Genomic DNA, 25,993 nt, shown 5'->3' on the forward strand with positions numbered 1-25,993 from the left:
GTCAGCTCCATCTTGGGCACGAGCCTACAAAGTACCCAGAACATCTTTAGGGAGTAATGTCTCAGAAAGGCAGCGTCTGTAATTAAGGGCGTCTAGCACCCAGGGCATGCCCTTTTCTCACTGTTACCATCAGGTAGGAGATATAGAAGCTTGAAGGCACACACTCAGCGATTTAGGGACAGTTACTTCCTCTCTGCCATCCGGTTCCTAAATGGACATTGAAGCTTTGGACACCACCTCACTTTTTGTTTTAATATACAGATTTCTGTTTTCGCACGTTTTAAAAAAATCTATTCAATACTCATAATTGATTTACATATTTATTTATTATTATGTTTTGTTTTATTTATTATTATTTTTTGTCTCTGCTAGATTATGTATTGCATTGAACTGCTGCTGCTAAGTCAAAAAATTTCGCGTCACATGCCGGTGATAATAAACCTGATTCTGATTCTGAGCTTACTTTGAAATTTGAGAAGGAGAAGATAAATTCCAATGTGTCAGCATTCAGTGGAATAAAGGAAATTGCAGTGGCATGAGAGGGAAACTGGCCAAGGTTGACTGGAAAGAGACACTAGCAGGAAGGACAGCAGAACAGCAATGGCTAGAGTTTCTGCGAAAAATGAGGGGAGTGCAAGACAGATGTATTCCAAATAAGAGGAAATTTTCAAATGGAAGAAGGACTCTACCATGACTGACAAGTGAAATCAGAGCCAAAGTTAAAGCAAAACAGAGGGCATACAAGGAAGCCAGAGCTAGTGGGAAGATAGAGGATTGTGAAGCTTTTAAAAACTTGCAGAAGAAAACTAAGAAGGTCATTAGGAAGGAAAAGATGAATTATGAGAGGAAATAGGCGACTAATATCGAAGATACTAGAAGTTTTTTTTAAAGTATATAAAGGGTAAAAGGGAGTTGAGGGTAGATATAGGACCAATAGAAAATGATGCTGGAGATATTGTAATGAGAGACACAGAGATTGCAGAGGAACTGAATGCATATTTTGCATCAGTTTCACAGTGGAAGACATCTGCACTATACCAGACATTCAAGAGTATCAGGGAAGTGAAGTATGTGCAGTGAAAATTACGACTGAAAAGGTGCTCAGGAAGCTTGATGGTCTGAGGGTGGATAAATATCCTCGACCTGATGGAATGCACCCTGGGTTCTGAAGGAAGTAGAGCATTAACAGTGATCTTTCAAGAATCGATAGATTCTGGCATTGTACCGGATGGGTGGAAAATTGCAAATGTTACTCCACTATTTAAGAAAGGTGTGAGGCAGCAGAAAGGAATCTTTAGCCTGACATCAGTGGTTGGGAAGTTGTTGAAATCGATTGTTAGGAAAGAGATTATGGAGTACCGGGAGGCACATGGCAAGATAGGCCAAAGCCAGCATGATTTCCTGAAAGGAAAATCCTGCCTGACAAACCTACTGCAATTTTTTTGAGGAAATTACAAGCAGGGTAGACAAAGGAGATGCAATAGATGCGGTGTACTTGGATTTTCAGAAGGCCTTTGACAAGGTGCCTCACGTGAGGCTGCTTAGCAAGATAAGATCCCATGGAATTACAGGGGAGTTACTAGCATGGGTGAAACATTGGCTGATCGGCAGAAAACAGGCAGTGAGAATAAAGGGATCCTATTCTGGCTGGCTGCCGGTTACCAGTGGAGTTCCACAGGAGTCAGTGTTGGGACTGCTGCTTTTTACAATGTACGTCAGTGATTTGGACTATGGGATTAATGGATTTGTAGCTAAATTTGCCAATTATACAAAGATAGGTGGAGGAGCAGACCATTATTTAGATGGGGAGAAAATTCAAAATGTAGAGATGCAAAGGGACTTAGGAGTCCTTGTGCAGGATACCCTAAATGTATCCTCCAGGTTAAGTCGGTGAAGAAGGGAAATGCAAAGTTGGCATTCGTTTCTAGAGGTATAGAATATAAGAGCAGGATGTGATGTTGAAGCTCTATAAGGCACTCATGAGACCACACTTGGAGTATTGTGTGCAGTTTTGGGCTCCTTATTTAGAAAAGATATACTGACTTTGGAGAGGATTCAGAGAAGATTCATGAGAATGATTCCAGGAATGAAAGGGTTACTGTATGAGGAACGCCTGGCAGCTCTTGGGCTGTATTCCCTGGAGTTCAGGAGAATGAGGAGGGATCTCATAGAAACATTCCGAAGGTCAAAAGGCCTGAACAGATTAGATATGGCAAAGTTGTTTCCCATGGTAGGGGAGTCCCGGACAAGAGGGCATGGCTTCAGGATTGAAGGACATCCATTTAGAACAGAGATGCGGAGAAATTACTTTAGTCAGAGGGTGGTAAATCTGTGGAATTTGTTGCCACGAGTGGCTATGGAGGCGAAGTCATTGGGTGCATTTAAGGCAGAGATATGTTTGTAGATAGGTTCTTGATTAGTCAGGGCATCAAAAGGTATGGGAAGAAGAGGAGCAAGTCTGCTCTTCCATTCAATCATGGGCTGATCCAATGACTAGAAGAATTGTATCAGCCCATGATTGAATGGAGGAGCGGACTTGGTGGTCTGAATGGCCTATTTCTGCTCCTATATCTTATGGTCTTATGCTCTTGATTCAGAAGATAAAGAGGCATGGGATCCAGAGTGAGCTACAAGTTTGGAGTTAGAAAGGCTTGCCCATAGAGGGCAGAGAGTAGGCTGGAAGTGTAGTTGGATGGATTAGCCATAGTCATAGTCATACTTTATTGATCCCGGGGGAAATCGGTTTTCCTTACAGTTGCACCATAAATAATTAAATAGTAATATGTAAATTATGAAATAAGTTCAGGACCAGCCTATCGGCTCAGGGTGTCTGACCCTCCAAGGAAGGAGTTGTAAAGTTTGATGGCCACAGGCAGGAATGACTTCCTATGACGCTCTGTGCTGCATCTCGGAGGAATGAGTCTGGCTGAATGTACTCCTGTGCCCACCCAGTACATTATGTAGTGGATGGGAGACATTGACCAAGATGGCATGCAACTTAGACAGCATCCTCTTTTCAGACACCACTGTGAGAGAATCCAGTTCCATCCCCACAACATCATTGGCCTTACGAATGAGTTTGTTGATTCTGTTGGTGTCTGCTACCCTCAGCCTGCTGCCCCAGCACACAACAGCAAACATGATCGCACTGGCCACCACAGACCCGTAGAACATCCTCAGCATCGTCCGGCAGATGTTAAAGGACCTCAGTCTCCTCAGGAAATAGAGACGGCTCTGACCCTTCTTGTAGACAGCCTCAGTGTTCTTAGGCCCAGTCCAGTTTATTGTCAATTCATATCCCCAGGTATTTGTAACCCTCCACCATGTCCACACTGACCCCCTGGATGGAAACGGGGGTCACCGGTACCTTACAGTCCCCTGTGGAGCCCCAGTGCTGCTGATCACTCTGTCGGACGCACAGTGTTGCAAGCACATGTACTGTGGTCTGCCAGTCAGGTAATCAAGAATCCATGATACCAGGGAAGCATCCACCTGCATCACTGTCAGCTTCTCCCCCAGCAGAGCAGGGCGGATGGTGTTGAACACACTGGAGAAGTCAAAAAACATAACCCTCACAGTGCTCGCCGGCTTGTCCAGGTGGGCGTAGACACGGTTCAGCAGGTAGATGATGGCATCCTGAACTCCTAGTCGGGGCTGGTAGGCGAACTGGAGGGGATCTAAGTGTGGCCTGACCATAGGCCGGAGCAACTCCAGAACAAGTCTCTCCAGGGTCTTCATGACGTGGGAAGTCAATGCCACCGGTCTGTAGTCATTGAGGCTGCTGGGGCGTGGTGTCTTCGGCACAGGGATGAGGCAGGACGTCTTCCACAGTACAGGAACCCTCCGGAGCCTCAGGCTCATGTTGAATACATGGCGAAGTACTTCACATAGCTGAGGGGCACAGGCTTTGAGCACCCTGGTACTGACACCATCCGGTCCTGCAGCCTTGCTTGGATTGAGTTTGCAAATGACACTAAGATTGGTGAAGTTGTGTATGGTGTAAAGAAGTACAAAAGAAATCAGTGGGATATAGATCTGTTATAGATATGGGCAGGGAAGTAGCAGATGGAGTTAATTTAGGCAAGTGTGAGGTATAGCACTTTGGTAGGTCAAATAAAAGGAGAAAGTATACAGTTAGTGATTGGCCCCTTAACTGCATTAAAGTACAGAGGGATCTTGGAGTCCAAGGCCATAGCTCAGTAAAAATGGCTACAGAAGTGGAAAATGTGATAAAGAATGTCTATGGCACGCTTGTCTTCACTGGTAGGAGTGTTGATTATATGAGTAAAGAAGTCATGCTGCAGCTGTATAAAGCTTTAGTCAGACTGCTGTTGGAATACAGTGTGCAGTTCTGGTCACCTTGTTGTTGGAGGGATGTGGAGATTGTGGAAAGAGTGCCGAAGAGGTTTACCAGGATAATGCCCGGAATCAGAATCAAAATTGGATTTAATATCAATAGGTTTCGGTAGGTATGTTTAATGTTTGAGAAGTGTATACAATATACATCCTGAAATTCTTTTCTTCGCAAGCATCCACAAAAACAGAAGTGTGCCCCAAAGAATGAATGACAATTAAATGTTGGAACCCCAAAGCCCCCCCAGTTCCCCTTCCCACGCATAAGCAGCAGCAAGGCAATGAGCCCCCCTCCCCGCAAGCTTAAAAGCACCTGCACCTTCCACCAAGCATTCAAGTGTGCAACAAAGCATCAGTAAAGACACAGACTTGCAGTACCCCAAAGACTACTCATTCACCCAGTAATTTGACATACCACAAGCTCTCTCTCTCTGCCTAATAAGGGAAAAAGAGGTGTCCCCATTTCACGGCAAGAGTGGAGACATAACAAAACAACTCGCCGATTTATGGTGTTCAAAGTCTGTTGCATCACTTTTTCCGAGCTCTGTGCCCAAAGAACTTGGGTCTCTGGGCACACAGCCAGCAGCCAGCTCGCTGTATTCAATCTTCCATGTACTCCCATGACACATCAGGTGGTGGCACCGACCTCGAATCTGCCCCCCTCCAGAGCCACGAAAATCCGGCATCCTGAAGGCGTGCTAGTCTTCCAGGCCACATCCTTGGCATATCAAAAGGCAGCCGGTCGTGAGGCCCTCGGAGCAGGTCCCATTTCTGCAAAGAACTGAAGTCAGCTTGTAACTCCAGGTCAGGGTCTTCAAAAGCATACTGACATATGTCATGAAATTTGTTGTTGGATTGAAGGTTATGAGCTACAAGGTAAGATTGGACAGACTGGGATTGTTCTCCAAGCACCATGGATGTCTGAGGGGATACCTAATAGAGGTTTATAAAATTATTATAAAGTTTAGACTGTCAGATTCTTTTCCCCAAGATAGAAATGTCAGATACCAGAAGACATACTTTAAAGGTTAGAGGGAGAAAATTTAAAGGCAGCATAAGGGACAGGTTTATTTACGGAGTGTGGTAGGTTACGAAGGGTAATAGTCGAAGCAGGCTTTGTGGTGTTTAAGAGGCTTTCAGATAGATGCATGAATATGAAGGTAAAGGAGAGATATGAATGATACACAGGAAGAGGAAATAGTATTAATTGGTATCAAAATCAGCACAGCATCATGGGCCAAAAGTGCTGTACTGTTCTATATTCTGTGTAAATGTAAAATTCTAGAATGCACCGATTTTAAAGTGAGAGGAATAGTTTTTTCTTTATGCAGAATGTGATAGGTTCCTGGAACACATTGTCTGAGGACGTGGTGGAGAGGATGCAATAGCAACATTTAAGAGGCATTTAAGCAGACACATGAACAGGCAGTCCATGAAGAGAATGTACCATGTATAGGCAGATGGGATTGGTTTAAATGGGCATCATAGTTATCAGAGATGTTGTGGGCCAATGGTCCTCTCATATGCTGTACTATTCTTTATTTTATTAACAGGATATTTACTATTTCATTAGAAATGAAATTGAAGTGTCAGGGGTATGGTTCTAAGACATTTTTCTTTCTATTTTCAATTTCATGATCTTGCTACAGATTACAAGGTGGTGTTGCTTCTGCTAAATTGATTTCCTAAAAGTTTGTTGTACTAGGGAAAATCCAGGATGAGTTACACGTGATTTGTTTTTGTTATTTGCCTTTGGTTTGAATGAAATTCTTTAAATGATTTTTGTTTAAATGTTAGATCCATGTTTAAGCATGCCATGATGAAATTTCTTTTTATTCCTGACTAAAGGTCATCCTCATAAATGAATGGTGTCCTTACTTTACAATTAAGATTGGTATGATAATTTTAAGCCTCTCATGTGTTAATGGCTTTTTGTATTTTAATTATAAATTTCAGCTTTTAGTATTCAATTAAATAAACTAAATGTCTTCCTTTCAGTTTTGCTGATATTAAGGATTACCTGCAGAGCTATCTGTCTGGAGTTCAAAAAACAAATCTTGGTCAAGAAAATGAGACCGAACTCTATGCATTGTTTCTGAATTGCTTGGAGGTATGTTCATTCAGAAACATTACATTGATTTCATGACTCCTAAATGATGTTTTACTGCTGTTGAAAGTTATTCCTCACACAGCATCTCCAGGTATTGCACAAGATATGATACAATATTACATAATATCCCACAATAGTCCGTAAGTTGTTCTCTGGAATCACTCTGGCATTCTCAACAGGACTGAATGGTCTCATATGCCAGGATGCTGTTTATGAATTTCATTTTGGTGTTTAATATGATCATCCCTCAGAAGCTGGTGGGTAAACTGTCCTTGTTGCGGCTCACCACCTCTCTCTATAACTGAATCTTAGACTTCTTGACAGAAAAACCATAGTGGGCCTATGTTGGCAGAAACATCTCTAGCTCCATCACACTGATCATCAGCACCCCTGAGAGCTGCAGCATCGTCTTCCTGCTGTTTATGCTGTTAGCAAGATGACTGGTACTGCTGGATCCAGCTCAATCCAAATCATCAAGTTATAGTGGTTGGTCTCACCAACAACAATGAGACGGTATTCAGAGAAGAGCTAGAGTGGCTTGTAGAATGGTGTAAACACAATAACATGTTTGCAAATGTGGACAGACTAAAGAGATGATTGTGGACATTTGGAAGGCGCAGGCCAACAACCCCTCACTGCACTTAAACAGATCCTCCATGGAGAGAGTTAGGAGCACCGAGTTGCTGGGAGTGCACATAATGGGCAGTCTGACCTGGTCTTCAACGCCAACTCTGTAGTCAAAAAAGCACAGCAACGTCTCCACTTCCTGAGGAGATTGAGGGAAGTGAGTATCCCCCATTTTAACCAATTTTTACAGGAGCATCATTGAGAGTGACCTGACCAGCTGCATCACCATCTGCTCTGGGAATTACAAGATATCTGACCACAAGAGTTTACAAATGATTGCGAGGACTGCTGAGAAGGATCATCAGGGTCTCACTTCCACCTATCTGAGATATTTATCAGGAACGCTGTGTACACAGGGCCCTTAGGATTATCAAGGATCCCTCCCATCCGTCCCACCATTTCTTTGACCCCCTACCATCAGGATGGGTCCCATAGCATTAGGACAATGACTCTTGGGATACAGGACAGCTTTCCCCAGGTCTTGAGTCGACTGAACTCCCTACCACCACCCAGGTCTCATCACTTATGAAGTGTCAGTAGAGCTACATTGTTTTCTTTTTGACTTCTATCGTAAATGCACCTGATGCTAAACTTCAGTCATCTGAAATATATTTTGTTATTTGTTTGTTTATTTGTGGTAGTATTGCTTTATGTTGTGTGTGAATTATACGTACTATGTTGTTCACCTTGGTCTGAAGGAACATTATTTAATTTAGCTGTATACTTGTATATGGTTGAATGACAATAAACTTGAACTTGAGGAGAACATTGGGGAATATTTTTTCTTTCATTGAACATTGTCAAAAGTTTTTTATTTGGTTTTGCCATATTTTGCTGGAGCTTGCTCTTTGCAAATGATCTTCCATAATTCCTTCATTGTCTGAGCAGACTTGAGGGACCAAGAGTCTTATTTCTGCTCCTATATCTTATCTCATTTGGTCTGTAAGAGACTCTGCCATAATCTGAATTTGTGAGAGTATATTATAAATACAGATATTCCTCAACTAATGATGGAGCTGTATTCCAACAAATGTTACATTAAGTAAAAGCTTGTAAATCGGGAAGTGTTTCTCACTAGTTTCAGTGTAAAAACCCTGATGTCTTCCAGAGCTCAAAAATTTCAGTCAGTAAGTCCAAACATGCAGTAACATATTACATTGAAAGAACAAAAAGACTATTTTATTGACAGTTAAATTATCCACTCTAAAGATACTCACAATGTAAAACAACCGAGGAACATTTAGAAGCAATTGTTTATTTTACTGGGGCATGAGACAATGGAACTCTCTTCCTCAAAGGCTGATAGAATCAGGTCAGTTCAAGGACTTTATGGTTATAGGAAAGTAGACACAGGTTTCCGCCATCCAAAGGTAGAGCGTTCCTGTGAAACGGTTCGTAAGCCGAAATGTCGTAAAGCGAAGAAGCAATTACCATTTATTTATATGGGAAAATTTTGTGAGCATTCGCAGACCCAAAAATATCCTACCAAATCATGCCAAATAACACACAAAACCTAAGATAACAGTAACATATAGTAAAAGCAGGAATGATATGATAAATACACAGCCTATATAAAGTAGAAATACTTTTCCACAATCATTACTGAACTGTTCTCCGGAGCGAAAGTCTCACACAAGCGCCGTCGGCAGAAAATTTCATGCAAGTGCTGTTGGCAAAAACACGGCGCTAGCGCTCTCCAGTAACCTTTAAGCTATGAAGCTTCCAAATCCTACCAAATAACACGTAAAAATACATAGCAGATATAAAGTAGAAATAATGTATGTACAGTGTAGTATCACTTACTGGAATCAGGACAGCGCCGAGCACACTGATGATGGTGTGTTAGGCTGAGTCAGAGTTTGGGTGGTGCAGTGATGCCCCCACCTTCCAGGCCGCCGACCGATACATTGCCGCGAAGCACGCAGGGGTCCAGCGGTAGCCGGGAGGCACACAGCACATCTTTAAGAAAAAAGCCGAAATAAACATGCTAATTAATTAGGTGCCGCGTGACACGTAATTGTCGGCCCAGATCAGTGCTGATTTCCGATTGCGTCGTCTCTGATCTGGGCCGACAATTAGGTGTCGGCAGCACCTAATTAATTAGCATGTTTATTTTGGCTTTTTTCTTAAAGATGTAGTGTGTGCCTCCCGGCTACTGTTGCATTCTCCGCGAATCGGTATCTGTCCGTGGCCTGGGAGTTGGGGTGTCATCTCGTCATCGTCTGTTTCCATTAGAGCAGGCAGCTCATCTTCTTCTATCTCTGCCCGCCTCGATGTCGAAGGTCGAGGTTCGTCGTCTGCTGTAGCTGATGCGGAAGGCTTGCTTTACTGCTGAGCCTCGCGCATTTTTCTATCACACAGTTCTATGTAAGGACTCAAACCATCCTGCAAATATCCCCTAAACCGACGTACCCTTTCAAAATTAAAGTCGTACTTTATCATTACTCATTCGGTTTCGATTGTTACCCTTTTTTCTTCCAATTGCATCAGCTCTTCATCTGTCAGTTCTTGGTCATGGGATGCCAAAACCTCTTCAACGTCATGTTCGTCAGCTTCCACAAGCCAAACTCACGTTGTCCTTACTTCGTTCACCACGATCAAAATGCTTAATTATGTCTAGTTTTACACTAAGTGTAACACCCTTACGAGCTCCCTTAGGCTTTTCCGATACCTTAGAACTCATCTCGCACACGGCTGCTGACAGGCACGTGTTTAAGCACTGCCGTTCCGAATCCGGGGGAGAGCGGCTGCTCGGGGCGCGCTTCTTTTTTTTTCGTAACAGTGAAAACACCTTCTGAAAGTGAAAACGGGGTACTAATGTAGGTCTTTCGTAACAGTGAGGTTTCGTAAAGCGAACGTTCAAAAAGCGGGGGACACATGTATTCTGAAATCTGGTTTCTCCCCCCCCCCCATTTCCCCCACTGAGGTATTTAGAAACTGTTTCTCAAAGAGCAGAAAATTGAGAATTTTTTCCCCACCCTGACAATAGTGGAGGCCAGATCGTTATAGATTATGATAGAGGTACACTCAAATATTTGAAGGATTGAGGATTTGAAGGTTATGAGGAACTGGCACAGAAAGAAGTTGAGTCCGACATAGATCAGCCATGAACAAATTGAATGGTGGATCTGGATTAGGAGGCCTGGTGGTCTACATCTTTTCCTATTTTCTTGTATTTTTGTTTTCTTGTAGGGCATTCTAACATTTCCCTTGTTGTAATACCTGGTACACTTTCATGGAGAGCATTTAGCCATTAACTGCTTTCTGTGTCATTTCAAACGTTTCTAAATGAATGAATATCTCTGCAACTTTTTCATTCTTTCTTCAGTTTTTACTCAGAAAAATGTAAGATGAATTCATCGTCAGAGTTTCATACATGTTACTAATAATCTATTTTACTCAATGTTTAGGATTCTATGTATGAAAAATCCCAGTTGTGCACAGTGCAAGAAAAGATTGCTTACCTGGCTCAAGAGGGAGAATTCCTTCAGATGCACATTCAGCACAAGTGTAAAAAGCCAACGATAGAAACCTTACAGTTTGTTGCCAGAATTCGCTTCTGTTTTGATGTTGTTTCCCAACTTCTTTGTGAAAAACAAGGCACATTGGGTAATACTGTCTTTTAAAATTAATGTAGTGTTTGTATAGAACCCCAGCTTTAATCATTTGAACATCTTTATTCTGACTTGATCTGTACTCAACAGATTACAAATTGCAATTGAATTTGTGTTCAATTGGTTGGTTAGTATTCTGAAATTTTACAAACTGGGCTGTATTAGTAAATCAATCCATCAGTAAAGACCTCCACAATGCAGTATTATGGGATGTTAGCAGCTTTAGTCTTAGTTACTTTTTATCAGTTAGCAAAGCAATAATAGTAATAAAGTTGTAACTGGGCTGGACAAAGTATACTTCTGTTTACTCCAGCTTTCGTTGATTTCATTCAGGATAAGCTCAGTTCTAACGGACAGCCATGATATTATAATTTGCTACTGTAAAAAGGAAAATGTTGGAAATAAAACAGCAGGTGTGCAACCTATGGAAAGGGGATATTGATCTTTGTGCAGATTTTGCCTGATCTGAGTATTTTTTGCATTTTTAGCCTTTTTTCTCAGGCCTCTGCCATCTGCGGTAATTTGCCAATGAAACATGGTGAAAAATGCTTGATCAAGTTTAGTCCAGTGTATAACAATGCAATTTTCTACTTATTAACACCTGTAATAAAGAATGAAAATAATTGGTAGGCATAAATATATTCTCATTTGATATGAGTTAAGTTAACCCTTATGTTTTATTGATTTGTACTTCCAGCTAAGGATTCAAAATATGTACGTGCAAAAGAAACTTTCCTGCAAAGGATTAAGTGTATGATTCTTAATGGAGGAAATGATTGGTTCAAGATTTACCTTGTGCGAAAGCTGTTCTGTTTGAATGGAATTGATTTTGTCCAAGAACTTTTGAAGGATGACCAATTTTCATGGATCTTTCCCAAGGAAATTGTTCAGGAGGTACATATAATACTCTAATCATCATTAGCCAATGTAGCCCTTTTTTCTCAGCTAATGAGATTTCAGCAGGAATGCCACAGAAGCAAATGTATTGAATTAGAAACAAATCTGAAATAGAAAAAAACATAGAGAAAAGGGGATTGCACAAAAAGAAAAAAAACATGGGAAAAAAATCTATAAAAGAATACATTTTTTATTTTTTCTTATAGTAATTTATTACTGGCCACAATGAGTATCCACAGTTAAAACTGATTCCTTCCAAGGCCAGAGCTGTTAAGTGAAATTGAATGACATAATTTTTTTTAAAATTAAAATGGTGCTCTTGGAAGTATATTTTTAGCCATTTCACTCCATTTTTAGGATTTTGCTTTTGAAAAATCTTAGTTTTGGATAGTACAAAAAATGCTTATCTAGCCGAAAAGGGAGAATTTCTCCAGATGTGCATTCAACATAAACAGATTACCATACAAACATTAGTATCATTCAAAACCTCATTCTTTCTTTAATTAACTTGCACCATATGAAAATCTGTCATTGTTATACAGGAAAAGGTAATTTTTTAGATTAGGATTACACCAACCTCCTTATTATCACAGCTTTTGAAATTTGCCCAGGTAATTTGAACTGTCTGAGAAAAAATACAGAAATTGATCCTTTGAACAGATTCTACTATAGTTTCTTTAATTACAGCATAGAATCGTGATCTAATTTATAATAGATCAGCACTCGTGTTCAGTAGTGTATAATGAAAAATTATTGCATAAATTCAAGAAAATTGCTTTATCTTTTTTGATTTTCAGAGACATCATATTGGACAAATTGATCGCTATCTTGCATGTGGCAAAGATTATCAAATGTTTCGTGATGCAGTTGCCAAAGTATTTGTTTATTGTGAGCTTAAAAGCATTGAAGAAGCTCAAAAGGTACAAGCCAGAATATATATATTTTTTAAAAAGGACAGAATTGACTAACATTAAACTGAAGTGAACTAGTTAAGAGCACATAAATCTGGAGTTCAATGCTGTCAAAGACTATGTGTCAATGAGCAATTTCATATATTGGGATATTATTTAGTTTATATAGTGTCAAGAAATCATATACATGCCTGAGAGTTTTTACAGGAAAGGTTCATTAAATTGACTCCTGTTTAGGGAGTTGTACTATAAGAAAAGATTGAGCAGAATGGGTCAGTACCCTCTGGATTTTCAAATATGAGATGTGATCTCACTGAAGAATCATCTTCAGAAATGGCATAATGCAATGTATAGCTGTACAGTGTATCCTTTGGTGGAAGGATGTTGAAAAGGGAGAACAGTGTCAAGTTAAACATCTAGATTGATGTTTCTTAAAAGATCTGTGGATCGGGGTCATTAAAGGTATTCAGGGCCGAGGTACGGTAGATCTTAGGATCACAACAGAATTGGGCAGGAAATTGACTTGAGATTAAAGATCAGATCAGCTATGATCTCATTAAGTGGTAGAGAAGGTCCAAGGAACTGAAAAGCCACCTCCTATTTATTACATTCCTATGTTTGAAGGCCAAGGACACAGTGGAGATGGCTGAGTCACGTCTGAGGTACGGGGATCTGGAGGGGACAATGGCCTCTCATCAGGTGGGGCTGGGCAGTTTCCTTTTAACCCACTTCAACAGGGCCCAGGGCAGGGACAAACACAAGCTTGACCAGGGAGAGGTGCCAGCAGCTGTCAAGGAAGTGTGTACCACCAGGGTAGTAGGAATGGGGCAGCAGGGTGCTTTGGGCAAGGAGGGAGGGTGCACTGAAGCAGAAGATCTCCTGGTCTAACATCTGCCAGGTAGAATCTCAGCACAAATTCATGATCCAGGCTGTGTATGACATCCTCCACAGTCCACCAAACCTTTTTGATTGGGGAAAAATGAGGCACCATCATATCCTCTCTGCCCTGGCAGAGGGACCCTGGAACCCTTAGCAGTTGCCCAAAAGCCCTGAGAGAAGGCCGATACCACTGGTACTATGGCCAGGTGCTGAAGACAGTGGCAGAAATTATCTCCTTGGCCGTTAACAACAGTAGGCACCTCGGCCAACCCATAGCTTTTGTCAAATTTGGAGACCAATCACAGCTTCAGACCAGACCACCAGCAGGCTTGCTGGCCATGCCATCTGACTGGCAACTGAAAATGTATCTTGACGAGCAATTGAAGTTCCCTGACTTCATTGCATCATCATCTCTGAAGCCATTCCGTCAAAAACTTCGAAGCAGGTGGTCATGGTAGAACTGACAGTTCGTTGGGAGACCGGATTGAGGAGGCATTTGAATGTAAGAAAGCCAGGTGCCAGGATCTGGTACAGCAGTGGCAGGGGTGAAGAGCACAATGTGAGCCTATAGAGGTGGGGTGTAGAGGTTTTGCTGGCTGTTCACTGTGCAGATATATCTCAGCATCAGTAGGATCAGTAAAAAATGAATTATTTATTGGTTATTTCTGCTGTATATGTAATTGGATATTCTGATTTAATGTAACATTAACCAAAATAATTTTACTTCAGGTTTGCAGATGCTCCTCCAGTGAGCAAGGTATTTATATAACCCTTGCAATATTCCGGGAAATCATCTTACTGTACACATCCAGCAACCCTAGTGTCCATCCAAACAAAGATGTAAGTCTGGATAATGAGTTTGAAAAAATTAATTTCTAAAAATAATTCAGTACAATGCCTGAACCAAGATACTTATAGATATTTACGCTCAAAAGACATCAGTGCAAGAGAATGTGTTCTCCACTTTTGCAAGTAGTAACTGATCCAAGTTCCAGTGTAGCATAACTGGATATGAAGTAAACACTAATAATCTTCAGAAGTACACATTAATGTGCACCATCTTTGCATTTTCTCTGAGAATAATGTTTTGTTGTTTAGCTCATTAGAATTGATTCCAGTTTAAATATACTTCAAACTGCTTAGATTTATTTATCAGTCTTCTGGCCCTCAGTTTTTTAGGCTGAGTTCAATGCCATATCTGCAAGGGACAGAGTTCTAATACATTTGGTAGTATAGTGGTTAGTGTAATGCTTTACAGCCCCAGGGTCCGGGGTTCAGTTCCTGCTGTAGTCTAAGGTATTTCTGCATTCTCCCCATGACATATGGGTTTCCTCCGGGTGCTCTGGTTTCCTCCCACATTCAAAATATACATACGGGTCAATAGGCTAATTGGTCACATGGGTGTAACTGAGTGGTAAGGGCTCATTAGACCTGAAGCATTTGTTGCTATGCTATATCTTTAAATTAAAAACATAAACAAGTTACTTTAGCATAGTCTGAACTATAAAAATAAGAACTCCAGTAGACCATTTATTCAAAATGATGCAGTGAAAAGACAGACCTGTTCAGAAGGAATATTTTCAGGTCTTTATGATCAAAGTTAATAAAAACTGATTGTATATTTTCAAATTCTGTTGTTGGTTGATGCAGTTGAGGGAACATCTGGATGGACACGGCCAAGGGTACATGGGACTACCATTGTCTTCAAGACTCTTTCTAGCTTGCACACTAATTTATAAATGTACCTTTGTTCCGTCATCCTCTTTCTCCCAAAACTCTAAAAATCCCTACCATTGAAATTGTTCAGAGTATCTTCACAATATATAACGGTTCAAAAAAAGTTGGGTCACTGCTGTTATTATAAGAAAATTTTGGAATGCCTCTTAAAGGCTGACGTTGCCACTGACCATTTTTTTAAAATAAGGAACTGCTGAAAGAGTATTTTGAGAAACTCTGTACAGTGTTTTTAGAGTTATTGGCCTTCTGCTGCAGTCATAGTTATTAAGAAATGTATTATCGGGCGGCCAGATCTACTATATCAATTCTATGCAAGAGCAGGAAATAGATTTTTTAAAAAAAGATGCCTTTTGAGTATGAAGCCTTGGTAGGAATTAACTACATTTGTCATTGAAAAGGATCTAAGTATCACCAAAGGCTGAGAGAAGTTGTTTCCTAATTTCTATTACGGTGCATGGAAGGGAGAAATATAGTTTTAATTTACATTCTGTTTAGTTAGAATTATGTAGCACTGTGCAACTGAATACTTCTTATTTTAAGTATGTTTTGTGAAATAACTTTGATTTTAATGCTAAAATCAGAAATTAGGTTAGTATGCATGCTTCTGTTTTCAGTTGCCAATTTCTGATTTCCTGAACATTTAAAAATGTCATTCAGTCTTTATTGCTTAGGATTTTGCTTTTTTTCACTAACACAGTGTTCCATTTTTCAATTTCACAAGTGAATTTCATTTGTTGTGTTTTTCAGCAATTTGATGTTATTGAAAAGTTCATAGAGAATGAAAAGCTTTTTGACTCTGCCATGTGCAAGAACTTTGCCATTAGATTACTCAAGAATGAAATTCCTGGACTTGAGATCAATCCAGAGCTAAATAGGCTGCAGAAAACAATAATGGAGATACTCATTCACGTAGCAGCTGTCATCTTGTTCTATCAGAAAGATAAAATCCTGACTCCGCTGAAAAATCTATCTTTTCATCCTTCTGATATGGTGGTATGTTTGTTTATTGTTTGAATTAATGCTTCAACAAGCAATCATTTTAACAAAATCTTTTTTACTTGGTTAGTTTGTTAAAAGTGAAAATAATCTGTTTTCTGGAATTCTAACGCTTACATTTGACACAACGCAAATTGTCCTTGCAGTTACAAACACTACTGAGAATCTTTAGAATACAACGGAAAATATTTTGTATTTTATGAAGAAAAAACTTTACAGCAAAATGAACTTAATCGGGTTTCCCGACTTTTCACATTCTTAATTTGTAATTAGTCTTTTTTTTTCCCCAGTACTCTACTTCTACTTCTTTCCTGGAGGCACCATCTTCCTGAGCTCAGATTTCATAAGTGCTGATCACACCTTGATATGCATAGAGGATGAATGTTGGGCTATTTGTCCTGAACAGTGCTGAATTAACCTGAGATCATTTTTGGATCCAAATCTCTAAGATCCAAGTTCTTGCTATCATAATCAGCTGTGCCACTTTAATATCTACTGATGTATTTAGAAATAAAAATCTAACATTTCACCCTTATAAATCATTTTCACACCGTTGGTAGTAATGGTTGATTTGATATGCTACAATTCTATTCATTATCTGATACATAGAAGCACAAAAACAAAGAAATGTGCTACTAGTTGATTTTGGTGAATCAGATCATGTGAGTTATGTATTGCCATGAAGTGATTGTCAATAAAATGAAAGAGTTCATGTGCATAGCAGTCTTTTGTCTACTATTGCAACAAGAGGTTATACCTGTCTTACCTTAAATGAGTGAATGAATGTTTCAATTGGAATAAGCAGTGTAGCAATATTGGCTGAATGTGCAAGAGTCTTGTATGCTTTTGGCTGTTCGTAGAATATAGAACCAATACAATACAATACAGGAATGATATCTGTTGAATGATATCTCAGCCCTCCATATCTGTTCAAAGTAAACTTATTGTCAAAATTACCATATTGAGATTCATTTTCTTGCAGCTATTTACAGGGGAAAAAGAAATACGATTAAATTTTATTAAAAACTGTACATAAGCAGGCAAAAGCTTTCAAACAACCAAAGTGCAAAAGAAGACAAATTGTACAAATAAAAATGATACTGAGAGCATGAGTTGCAAAGAGTCATTGAATGTGAGTTTGTAGGTCATAGAATCAGTTCAAAATAGTGGTGAATGAAGTTCAGGAGCTTGATGATTGTGGGCTAGTAACTGTTCCTGAACCTAACGCTTCCATCCCTCCTCTCCTATTGTAGTAGCAAAAAAGGATGGCCTGTATGGTGGGTCTTTGATGATGGATGTTGTTTTCCTGTGGCAGTGGTCCATGTAGATATACTCAAAGGTTTGGGAGAGCTTTGCCGGAGATGGACTGGGCAACAGCACTTTCTGTAGCCTTTCCTATTCTTACACATGATCCATGTCCCTCCATTTCCTGCATATCCACATGCCTGTCCAAATACCCCTCAAAAAAACATGATTGTATCTGCACCATCACTAGCCTGACAGCATATTCCAGGCACCTATATTTACCCTGCATACCATTTAAACTGTCCCCCTTTTAAAGCTATTCCCTCTAGTTTTTAATTTCTATGCTGGAAAAAAAAATTCTATGACTATGCCTGCTATAACTTTTATTTGAATTTTTCACAACTCTTTATCAGGTCTCTGCTCATCCTCTAACACTTTTTTTTTGCATCGAATGATCCTTTTCTAATAGCTAATACTTTTTAATCCAGGCAACATCCAAGTGGACAACCTCTACACCCTTTCTGTACATTCCTCCTTTCGTGGGGTGACCAGAATGGCACAAAATCTTTCAAACGCACATCAATCAATAGGCATCCTTTAGTCTTGTGAGACCATGGATTTGCGCCTTGGAAGGTTTCCAGGGCGCAGGCCTGGACAAGGTTGTATGGAAGACAAGCAGTTGCCCATGCTGCAAGTCTCCCCTCTCCACTCCACCGATGTTGTCTAAGGGAAGGGCACTAGGGCTGATACAGCTTGACACCGGTGTCGTTGCAGAGCAATGTGTAGTTAAGTGTCTTGCTCAAGGACACAACACGCTGCCTCAGCTGAGGCTCAAACTAGCAACCTTCAGATCACTAGACCAATGCCTCAACCACTTGGCCATGCGCCATCAAAGTTTTATACAGCTCCAGCAAGACTTCTTGACTCTTGTACTCAGTGCCCTGATCAATGAATGCATGTGTGCATGTACCTTTAGTACTCTATCCACTTGTGTTGCACATCATCTTGTATCAGGAAACTTTCTGTCTCTTAAAAGCTATAGCAAGATGATGGTAAGCAGTCTCACCTTCAATTCCGTGCTGTATGGAATTGGGAAAAAAATTGCATTCAACAACTGTGATGATTTTGATTTTTCCCTCCTGTAAACAATAAGTGAAAATGACAAGAATCTACATAAACCAAGGTACAAGTAACTGAATCATTTCCCAGGTTATAGTTTAGCTGTACAATTGTTATCCCTGAACTGATGCTTGTCAGATTCCTGGCTGAGAGAGCCCAAGAAGAGCAGCATGAGCTGCCTCAATGACTATTGTCCAGTAGCGCTCACATCTACAGGAAACAAATTTCATGACGTATGCCAGTGGTATTAAATCTAATTCTGAATTGTAATCTTAATTTCCTCCCACTTTCTCTAGACTTTCCCCCCTTCACCTGGTGCCTTCCCCATTCCTGAAGAAGATTCTCGGCCTGAAACATTGACTGTTTATTCATTTCCATCGATGCTGCCTGACGTGCTGAGTTCCTCCAGCATTTTGTGTATTTTGCTTTGGATTTACAGTATTTTGCAGAATTTCTTGTGTTCTTAATCATATATTCAGTAAAAGCTGAATCCATTGGTACAAACATATGGATTGTGCACATTATACAGATTTGGGGTCTCCCAACCTGTGGTGACCTTTTAACCTTATGTTGATTTCCCTTTTTTTTTTTTATCAATGTCCATTTCTTATGAATTCCATATCAAGCATTTGGTGATGTGTCTTGAGATTTGGCTCGGACTTTTAAACTGCATACTAAAAATTGAACAGCTGAAGGGTCCAAATCTTGAACTCCTTTCCAGCACTGCAGGCATTTCTTAGGATTTCTGTCCACTTTTACCAGTTAATTTATCATGTGCAAAGCATTTTGTTCTGGGCAGAATGAAGCATGGTGCAAAGATTCGCCTTACAGGGATATAAATTACAACCATGTTTAACTTTGCTGAAAGGACACTTGCTGATTTAATCCTTTTTCTCCAATGTACATTTAGAAAGCATTCCTACCAACAATGCCTGAAGATATGATCATGGAAGCCAAGGGATGGAACAGTTTGCAGTCATTTAGATGGTATGGTAAGTAACCAATTCAGTCTTTGATGCAGTTATACTTTTAAAATACTTTAATTTTAAGCAATCATTAACAAATACTTTTGTTTTTCTTCCCAGAATGTAAAAACGGACATCCTTGTATTGTAGGAGAGGTAAAATCTGTTCTACTTTTTCTGCATTTCTTTTTGAACTGGCAAATATATTAAATACTCGGGTATAGGATAATGGAGAGGGCAGTTTGCTTGGGAGAGCATGTGCAGAGTCGCCAGATACCGGCGCCATATGAAAGCAAGACACATCACACAAACCAGCACACCACACAAGACAAGCACATCAACCAAGACCAGCACATCACACAAACCAATCTTCCATCCTTGGACTCACTTTACACAGCACGCTGTCGGAGCAGTGCTGCCAGGATAATCAAGGACACGACCCACCCAGCCAACACACTTTTTGTCCCTCTTCCCTCCGGGAGAAGGCCTAGGAGTTTGAAGACTCGTATGGCCAGATTTGGGAACAGCTTCTTTCCAACTGCTGAACATATCCTGACCCAGAACTGGGCCGTACCCTCCAAATATCCGGACCTGCCTCTTGGTTTTTTTTTGCACTACCTTACATTCCCTCTTCTATTTTCTATTTATGATTTATAATTTAAATTTTCAATATTTACTGTTGATTTGTATTCCAGGGAGCACAAAGCGCAGAATCAAATATCGATGTGATGATTGTATGCTCTAGTATCAATTGTTTGGTGACAATAAAGTATAAATACTCACTATGTTAAGTATGGCTGTGAATCAGATTTCTATTTCTATATGGTTTCTATTTCTAGTGTGGTCTGCCTATGGAAAAAACATTATGTCCTGAATGCAAAACTGAAATTGGAGGAGTTGATCACAGGCCAGTTGATGGATTTACTGGAGCTCATACGTACGAACATTTTCATGCTGATCAGATAAGAATATTCTTACCTAAATCAAACTGTTACACATAAGCAATGCTTTAATGCAATGGATGCAATAATTTTGTTTCAACTTGTAATATTAGCTTGGTGTCTGTTTTAAACTATCCAATGAGGGAGATCACTAGATTCTGTTTAAAAACTGAGTCATCCAGAATTATAAATTGACAATCGATGGTTGAAGATGAAGCCCTACTTAATTTTAGTTGGTTCTTTGTAAGCTAGGCACAGCCAAGAAGGGCCAAAAGGCCTGTTTCTGTGCTGTAGTTTTGCTATGGTTTCTTTCTAAATTTGTAAATGTGTTTGAGAGGATATCTTCTGTAATCTTTCTCTTGATTTTTGAATGGTACAGTAGATGTTAAAGTTTGGAGGTTTCATGATATAAAATAATATTCTCAACGTGATAATATTTAATCCAAAAACTGATTATTATATATCATCCAGTACAACTGTATCGATCTTAAGGCATTCTGTCAAGATGTCTACTCCAGGCTTTCCAAAAACTGCAGTTAGTTGAAGCAGAAAAGCAGGAGGTATATTCTCAAGCCACCATTTGCAAGTTTTTTTCTGAAGAGCATGCTATCATTAAGCAAAGTACTGTGAGAGTACATTCACCACGGAGACTGCAGCTGTTTACAAATGCACTTAATCACTACCTTATGAAAGAAAATTAAAAATGGGCATTAAATGTTTGTCTTCTAGTTAATTATTTTAAGAAATAATGGTAGATGGTTTATTTTCCTAAATGATGTTAAATACTCTGCTCACTCAAAAACTTCCACTCAGTTAACAGTCAATGATCAATACGCATCTTTTTAGGGATGCTTGCAGATATGAGCATCAGACAGTCTGGTATTCTGAACCACTGATTATAAGGAATTGCTGATTCCAGCTATTTAGTGCTGACAGCAGTGGAATTTGCTAACCTAAGTAAAAGAATGGCTGTATTTTCTCCCATCTAAAGCATTTTTGTACATTCCCAGTATTTATGGTGAAATGATTATAGGCAATTTATCTGATTTTTAGGACGGACAGAACACAATCAGGATACATCCTAGGTGATCCCAGCAAAAGAGAAGCAATTGTGGCTCCTGACAGACAGATGTCTTTAGTATCATTTTTACTTGTGCGTCTGATGACACATGTGGCTATGTTTGTGGGAATATTAGAGGATACCAAGGTATTTATCAGTATTTTGGTTTGATTTAATACTGTCTGATGTAATCCATCATATCAGTTACACAGTTACATCTATATTGTCATGCGTTACTTGCTGCAACTTACTTTAACACCATTATCAGAGTGTTGTATAGACACTAGAGCCAATTTTGTTCTTGAGAAAACCTGCTTGAGTATCAAAATTGATAGAAATGGAACATGGTAAAGGATATGCTGAAGTAAATCAGAAGTTAATTACTTTTGTGTTGTAAATTCTGACCACTTTACAGAAAACTAGAGAAAATGCATGATCTTTGAAGACTGGTAACAGTGCATCCATGAAAAATATACTCTACGTAGATTAATGAAAATCAAATCAGGACTGAAAATGAAAATGGAGAGTACATAGTCTAATATACTGAATTTAATGTACATTAAGTTCCTCCTCGAAATTCTAGATGCTAGTCTCAACTTGGCAACTCTATATTAAAAAAAAAATGACAATATGTAGCTTGTGTGTACTTTTCTTTTAACATGGGACAATACCAACTGATGCACAAGTAGGAGTAGATTGCAAAGGTTTCTAGACAGTGTATCGCCTTAACTTGTTCTGAAATTGATAGATTACTTTAAAATGTAGATATGTTTTTTTCATTAACAAACCAGAATAAAACTTGTACTACATTCTTCTCCATAGTCAATTGAAGATATGATACAACCACGTGTTCAAGATCCAAGGAACTTTCTCTGGAGTCATATCCAAAAAGACATAGAACAACTGGAGAAATCACTGGCAAAAAATACTGATGAAACTGCCGTAGTTGTTCATCTCATTCTTAGCCAACTTATTAAACAAAAACAGTGTATGTATTTGCTTTCAAGTAAAGGAGCAAAGTAAGGTTAACGAGTATTTCAAATTGCATTTTTATCTCTGCCTCTGAAATTCTCTGTTTTCTTCATGTTCAAATTCTAGTCCATTCATTTACACCGACAAACCTCTCCAGTAAACAGGAAAGAAATAAATGGGAGATCTTCATTTCAAAAGAAATGATAACTCCTGCAGTGGAGGTGAGATTTAATTTCTTTCTGTTTGGATTTATTAGACTAATGTTTCAATAATATGCCATTGAAAGTATAAACTATACAAAATTATTTGAAACAGAATATTGCAGCCATATTTAAAACTACTGGACAACCTGGACATACAAGCTCACTGCTTAGTAGTAGTTCTACTTTTTAAAAAAAAATCAAATTCAATAAATTATTCACCTTTATTTGCTGACATTTGACCAGGTCTGAAAACCCCAGCATTTGATGACTGTTATTCTCATAAACACAAGAGATTCTGCAGATACTGGAAATCCAGAGTAACACACACAAAATACTGGAGGAACTCAGCAGGTCAGGCAGCATCAATGGAGACTAATAAAGAGCCAATGTTTTGGGCCAAGACACCTCATTAGGACTGGAAAAGAAGGGGGTAGAAGCCAGGATGCTGGGGGTGGGAGAGGAGGATAAGCTAGACGGTGATCGGTGAAACCAGGTGAGGGGGAAGGTAGGTGGGTGGGCTTATTCACATTAAGATTATTTTATAGGTTTACCAACTGTGTTGTCTTTTTTTGGTTATATGATTGAATCAATACACTTTCGCTTCACAGGATTTAGTGCAGTAATAAGTGTGCCAGCAATCTGGATGCTGCTTCTTTTCTCAGCTTCACAAAGGATATTGTGTTCTGATCCTAAGGCGTAACTCAATAAATTTTGTATGTGTTATTTAAATACAGATGGCTTCAATACTTGTGAATCGGTACATCCAAACTGTTTTAGAACTCAGTTTAAACGGGAAAAGTATATATAAATAGTCACTTATCATTTACTAATGACAAGAAACCTTTAGGAAGAGGCTCTTGTTCAATAAAATTATATCTGTACTTAAAGTGGTAAATCTATTTTAATCGTGGTGGTGCTTTCACAGCAAAGATAATGATAAATAAGACAATGCTGCAGTGAGGGAGTGGATGAAGCTGAGACGTGAAATTGAAAAGTGACCACAAGAAAGAAATTTTAAAGTATTTTTACAAAGTTACTTAACAATAGCACCATGAGCATGTGTTTGTATATTGAAAAATAAATATAGAAGGGTTCTCTTAACAGAAGCTTAACTGAAAATGAAGATCAGTGGATTTTCCATATAAGCAAATGTGGACCAAGCACTTTAATTCTTCAAGGATGTCTATTCTGTTAATATTTTATTTTTCCTCTCACTAAATACATTATTGGTCAATATTTCAAAAACATATTTATTTTTTACTGGTTTTTGACCTGACTGGGAAAATAAAGCCGTAAGTAGTATTGTAGTCTAGCTCTGGGAGGTAGCATAGGGAGGGATTGTAGTGTCTGAGTCGAGATTATTAATTCAATCAAAGGAAGCTATTTTTATGTTATTACAATATTGAAAAATTTGATATTTTCAAACTATGACACAAAGTGCATGATTTGTTATTCTGCTGCTTAAGTACCCACTTAAGAACCACAAGTTGAATTCTTGTATCCTAACACCAGGCAAGGCCAAAAGTAGTTTAATTGCTCTTTTATAGTGGAATGTTCAAGGAAAGGTTGTGAAAAATTCTATCAGCTGATTAGTTCAAGGATATTTTAAAATAAAAATCCACTAAGGTCAGTCATTAACCGCAGATATTCTGATACTTAATCAATAAAGTTTACATCCAATAAAAATGACACTATTTAAAAGAAGTTTATTAACAGGAAAGCAGTTTGGAGCACTACCAAACCATCACGTGACTACACATTCTTTTTGTTCTGTTTTCATTCCTCTCTTTTTGGAAATATTTTTAAAAGTGTTACATGGAAACGTGCATAAATGTAGTTATAAATTGTGATGAATTAATCAAGATGTCATAAATTTACCTGTGAACATTATTTTAACAGAATCTGGACAGGAAGCATGAGGATGCCAACAGGCAAATAAGTCAGGATGAAAGAATATATTCAGATCCTATCGTAAAAATTGTTTACGATGACCCCCAAACCATCCTTAAGCTACCTAAAGAGAATGCTTTGCACTGCTCTACTATATGGACTTGTAGAAAGAGAATGTCCATTGAGTATTTGAGACACGTACTGGGAGAAAAGGATGATGTACCCATCCTGCAGAGATTTCTACACAAGGTATGATTTATTTAGTTAACTTCTGTACTTAAGCTAAATATTATTTCTTGAACATATGAGGAGTTTTCAATCTCTCAGCATTAGTGAGTAAAAGAAAATCTTTGAGGTCACGAGCCCCAGGACATTAGTGGTGATGTTCCATAGACCAGATGATCCAGCGTTCAGTGACCGTCCTTCGATTATGTGTTCCGATGGTCCAATATCACAATGTTGAATTCCATTAGCAGCTATTGAGTAAACAAAACTGTCCATCCCTGCAAGCAATAAAAACTGGGAAATATTCAGGCATGGGCAGAGAAGTAGCAAGTAAACTTCACAGCACAAAAATGCCAGGGAGAGAACTGATACTGATTAGTGTTGTCTTTGCTGAATCCTGTACCATCAAAACCCTGAGAAACCTCCATTGCCCAGAAACTCAACCAGACCTGTCTCATTGATACTATGGCTATAAGAGCAGATCAAAGGCTGTGCAGCCAGCAATGAGTGATTCACCTTCTGACAACATAAAGCCTTTTCACCATCTACAAAATCACAAGTCAGGCATTGTCTCATATATTGACACGGGGCTTCAAAATGCACTGAGGTTACTCCTCGTGGCTACTCCAACCACACCTCCAAAACCCACGATCTCTATCATAATGAAGGTCAAATGCTTCAATTACATGGCAAAGCCCCTGCCTGCAGGTTTCCCCCTCAGTCAAAGACAGTGTTCTGTCTTGGAAAGGTGTTGCCAATTTTTGTTGCAACTAAGCTTAAATCTGAAAAATCCCTATGTGGCAGCACTGCAACAACATCTTCATTGGAATTTACACGGGGGAAAAGGGATGAGCAATAGTTGCTAGCTTTGCCAGCGATATCCAGATCCTAAGAAATAAATAAATATAAATTTTAACAAAACTAGAGTATATGGAAGCTAATGAACAAGAGGACTAGGAAGGCCATTGTTTCAATATGCAACTATCTCAAAGAATTAGAACAAGGATTTTAATAAGATTTATGATTTTTGTACAAGAGAGCATAATTCAAATACTCTTGTCACTGTTCTCAGTTCATTATCCAAAGTAAAATACTGGAAATAGCAAGTCCACCAGCAACTGTGGAGAGGGGATCATAGTTGACATTTAAGGTTGATCACTTTTCATCTGATGGAAGTGTATCAATGTTAAATGTTTGTTATTTCTCTTTTCTCTCTTTCCCTCTCTTTCCTCACAAATGACCAGTGGTGT

At 39.1% G+C, this 25,993-nt stretch overlaps 1 protein-coding gene across 2 annotated transcripts in view; it reads left to right on the top strand.

Moving 5' to 3' along the window:
- Positions 1 to 25,993, top strand: part of LOC140187150 (E3 ubiquitin-protein ligase rnf213-alpha-like) — a 225,481-nt gene that overhangs the window by 172,793 nt on the left and 26,695 nt on the right. For both annotated transcript variants that reach the window (XM_072242138.1, XM_072242139.1), the window contains exons 45-57: positions 6,352 to 6,463; positions 10,501 to 10,699; positions 11,402 to 11,598; positions 12,399 to 12,521; positions 14,121 to 14,231; positions 15,876 to 16,121; positions 19,399 to 19,480; positions 19,574 to 19,608; positions 20,292 to 20,389; positions 21,447 to 21,600; positions 22,276 to 22,441; positions 22,552 to 22,646; positions 24,528 to 24,767. In XM_072242138.1, the coding sequence (XP_072098239.1) occupies positions 6,352 to 6,463; positions 10,501 to 10,699; positions 11,402 to 11,598; positions 12,399 to 12,521; positions 14,121 to 14,231; positions 15,876 to 16,121; positions 19,399 to 19,480; positions 19,574 to 19,608; positions 20,292 to 20,389; positions 21,447 to 21,600; positions 22,276 to 22,441; positions 22,552 to 22,646; positions 24,528 to 24,767 (1,858 nt within the window). The remainder of the gene's footprint in view (positions 1 to 6,351; positions 6,464 to 10,500; positions 10,700 to 11,401; positions 11,599 to 12,398; positions 12,522 to 14,120; positions 14,232 to 15,875; positions 16,122 to 19,398; positions 19,481 to 19,573; positions 19,609 to 20,291; positions 20,390 to 21,446; positions 21,601 to 22,275; positions 22,442 to 22,551; positions 22,647 to 24,527; positions 24,768 to 25,993) is intronic.

Source organism: Mobula birostris, chromosome 24 (genome assembly GCF_030028105.1).
Source record: "Mobula birostris isolate sMobBir1 chromosome 24, sMobBir1.hap1, whole genome shotgun sequence".
NCBI classification, from domain to species: domain Eukaryota; kingdom Metazoa; phylum Chordata; class Chondrichthyes; order Myliobatiformes; family Myliobatidae; genus Mobula; species Mobula birostris.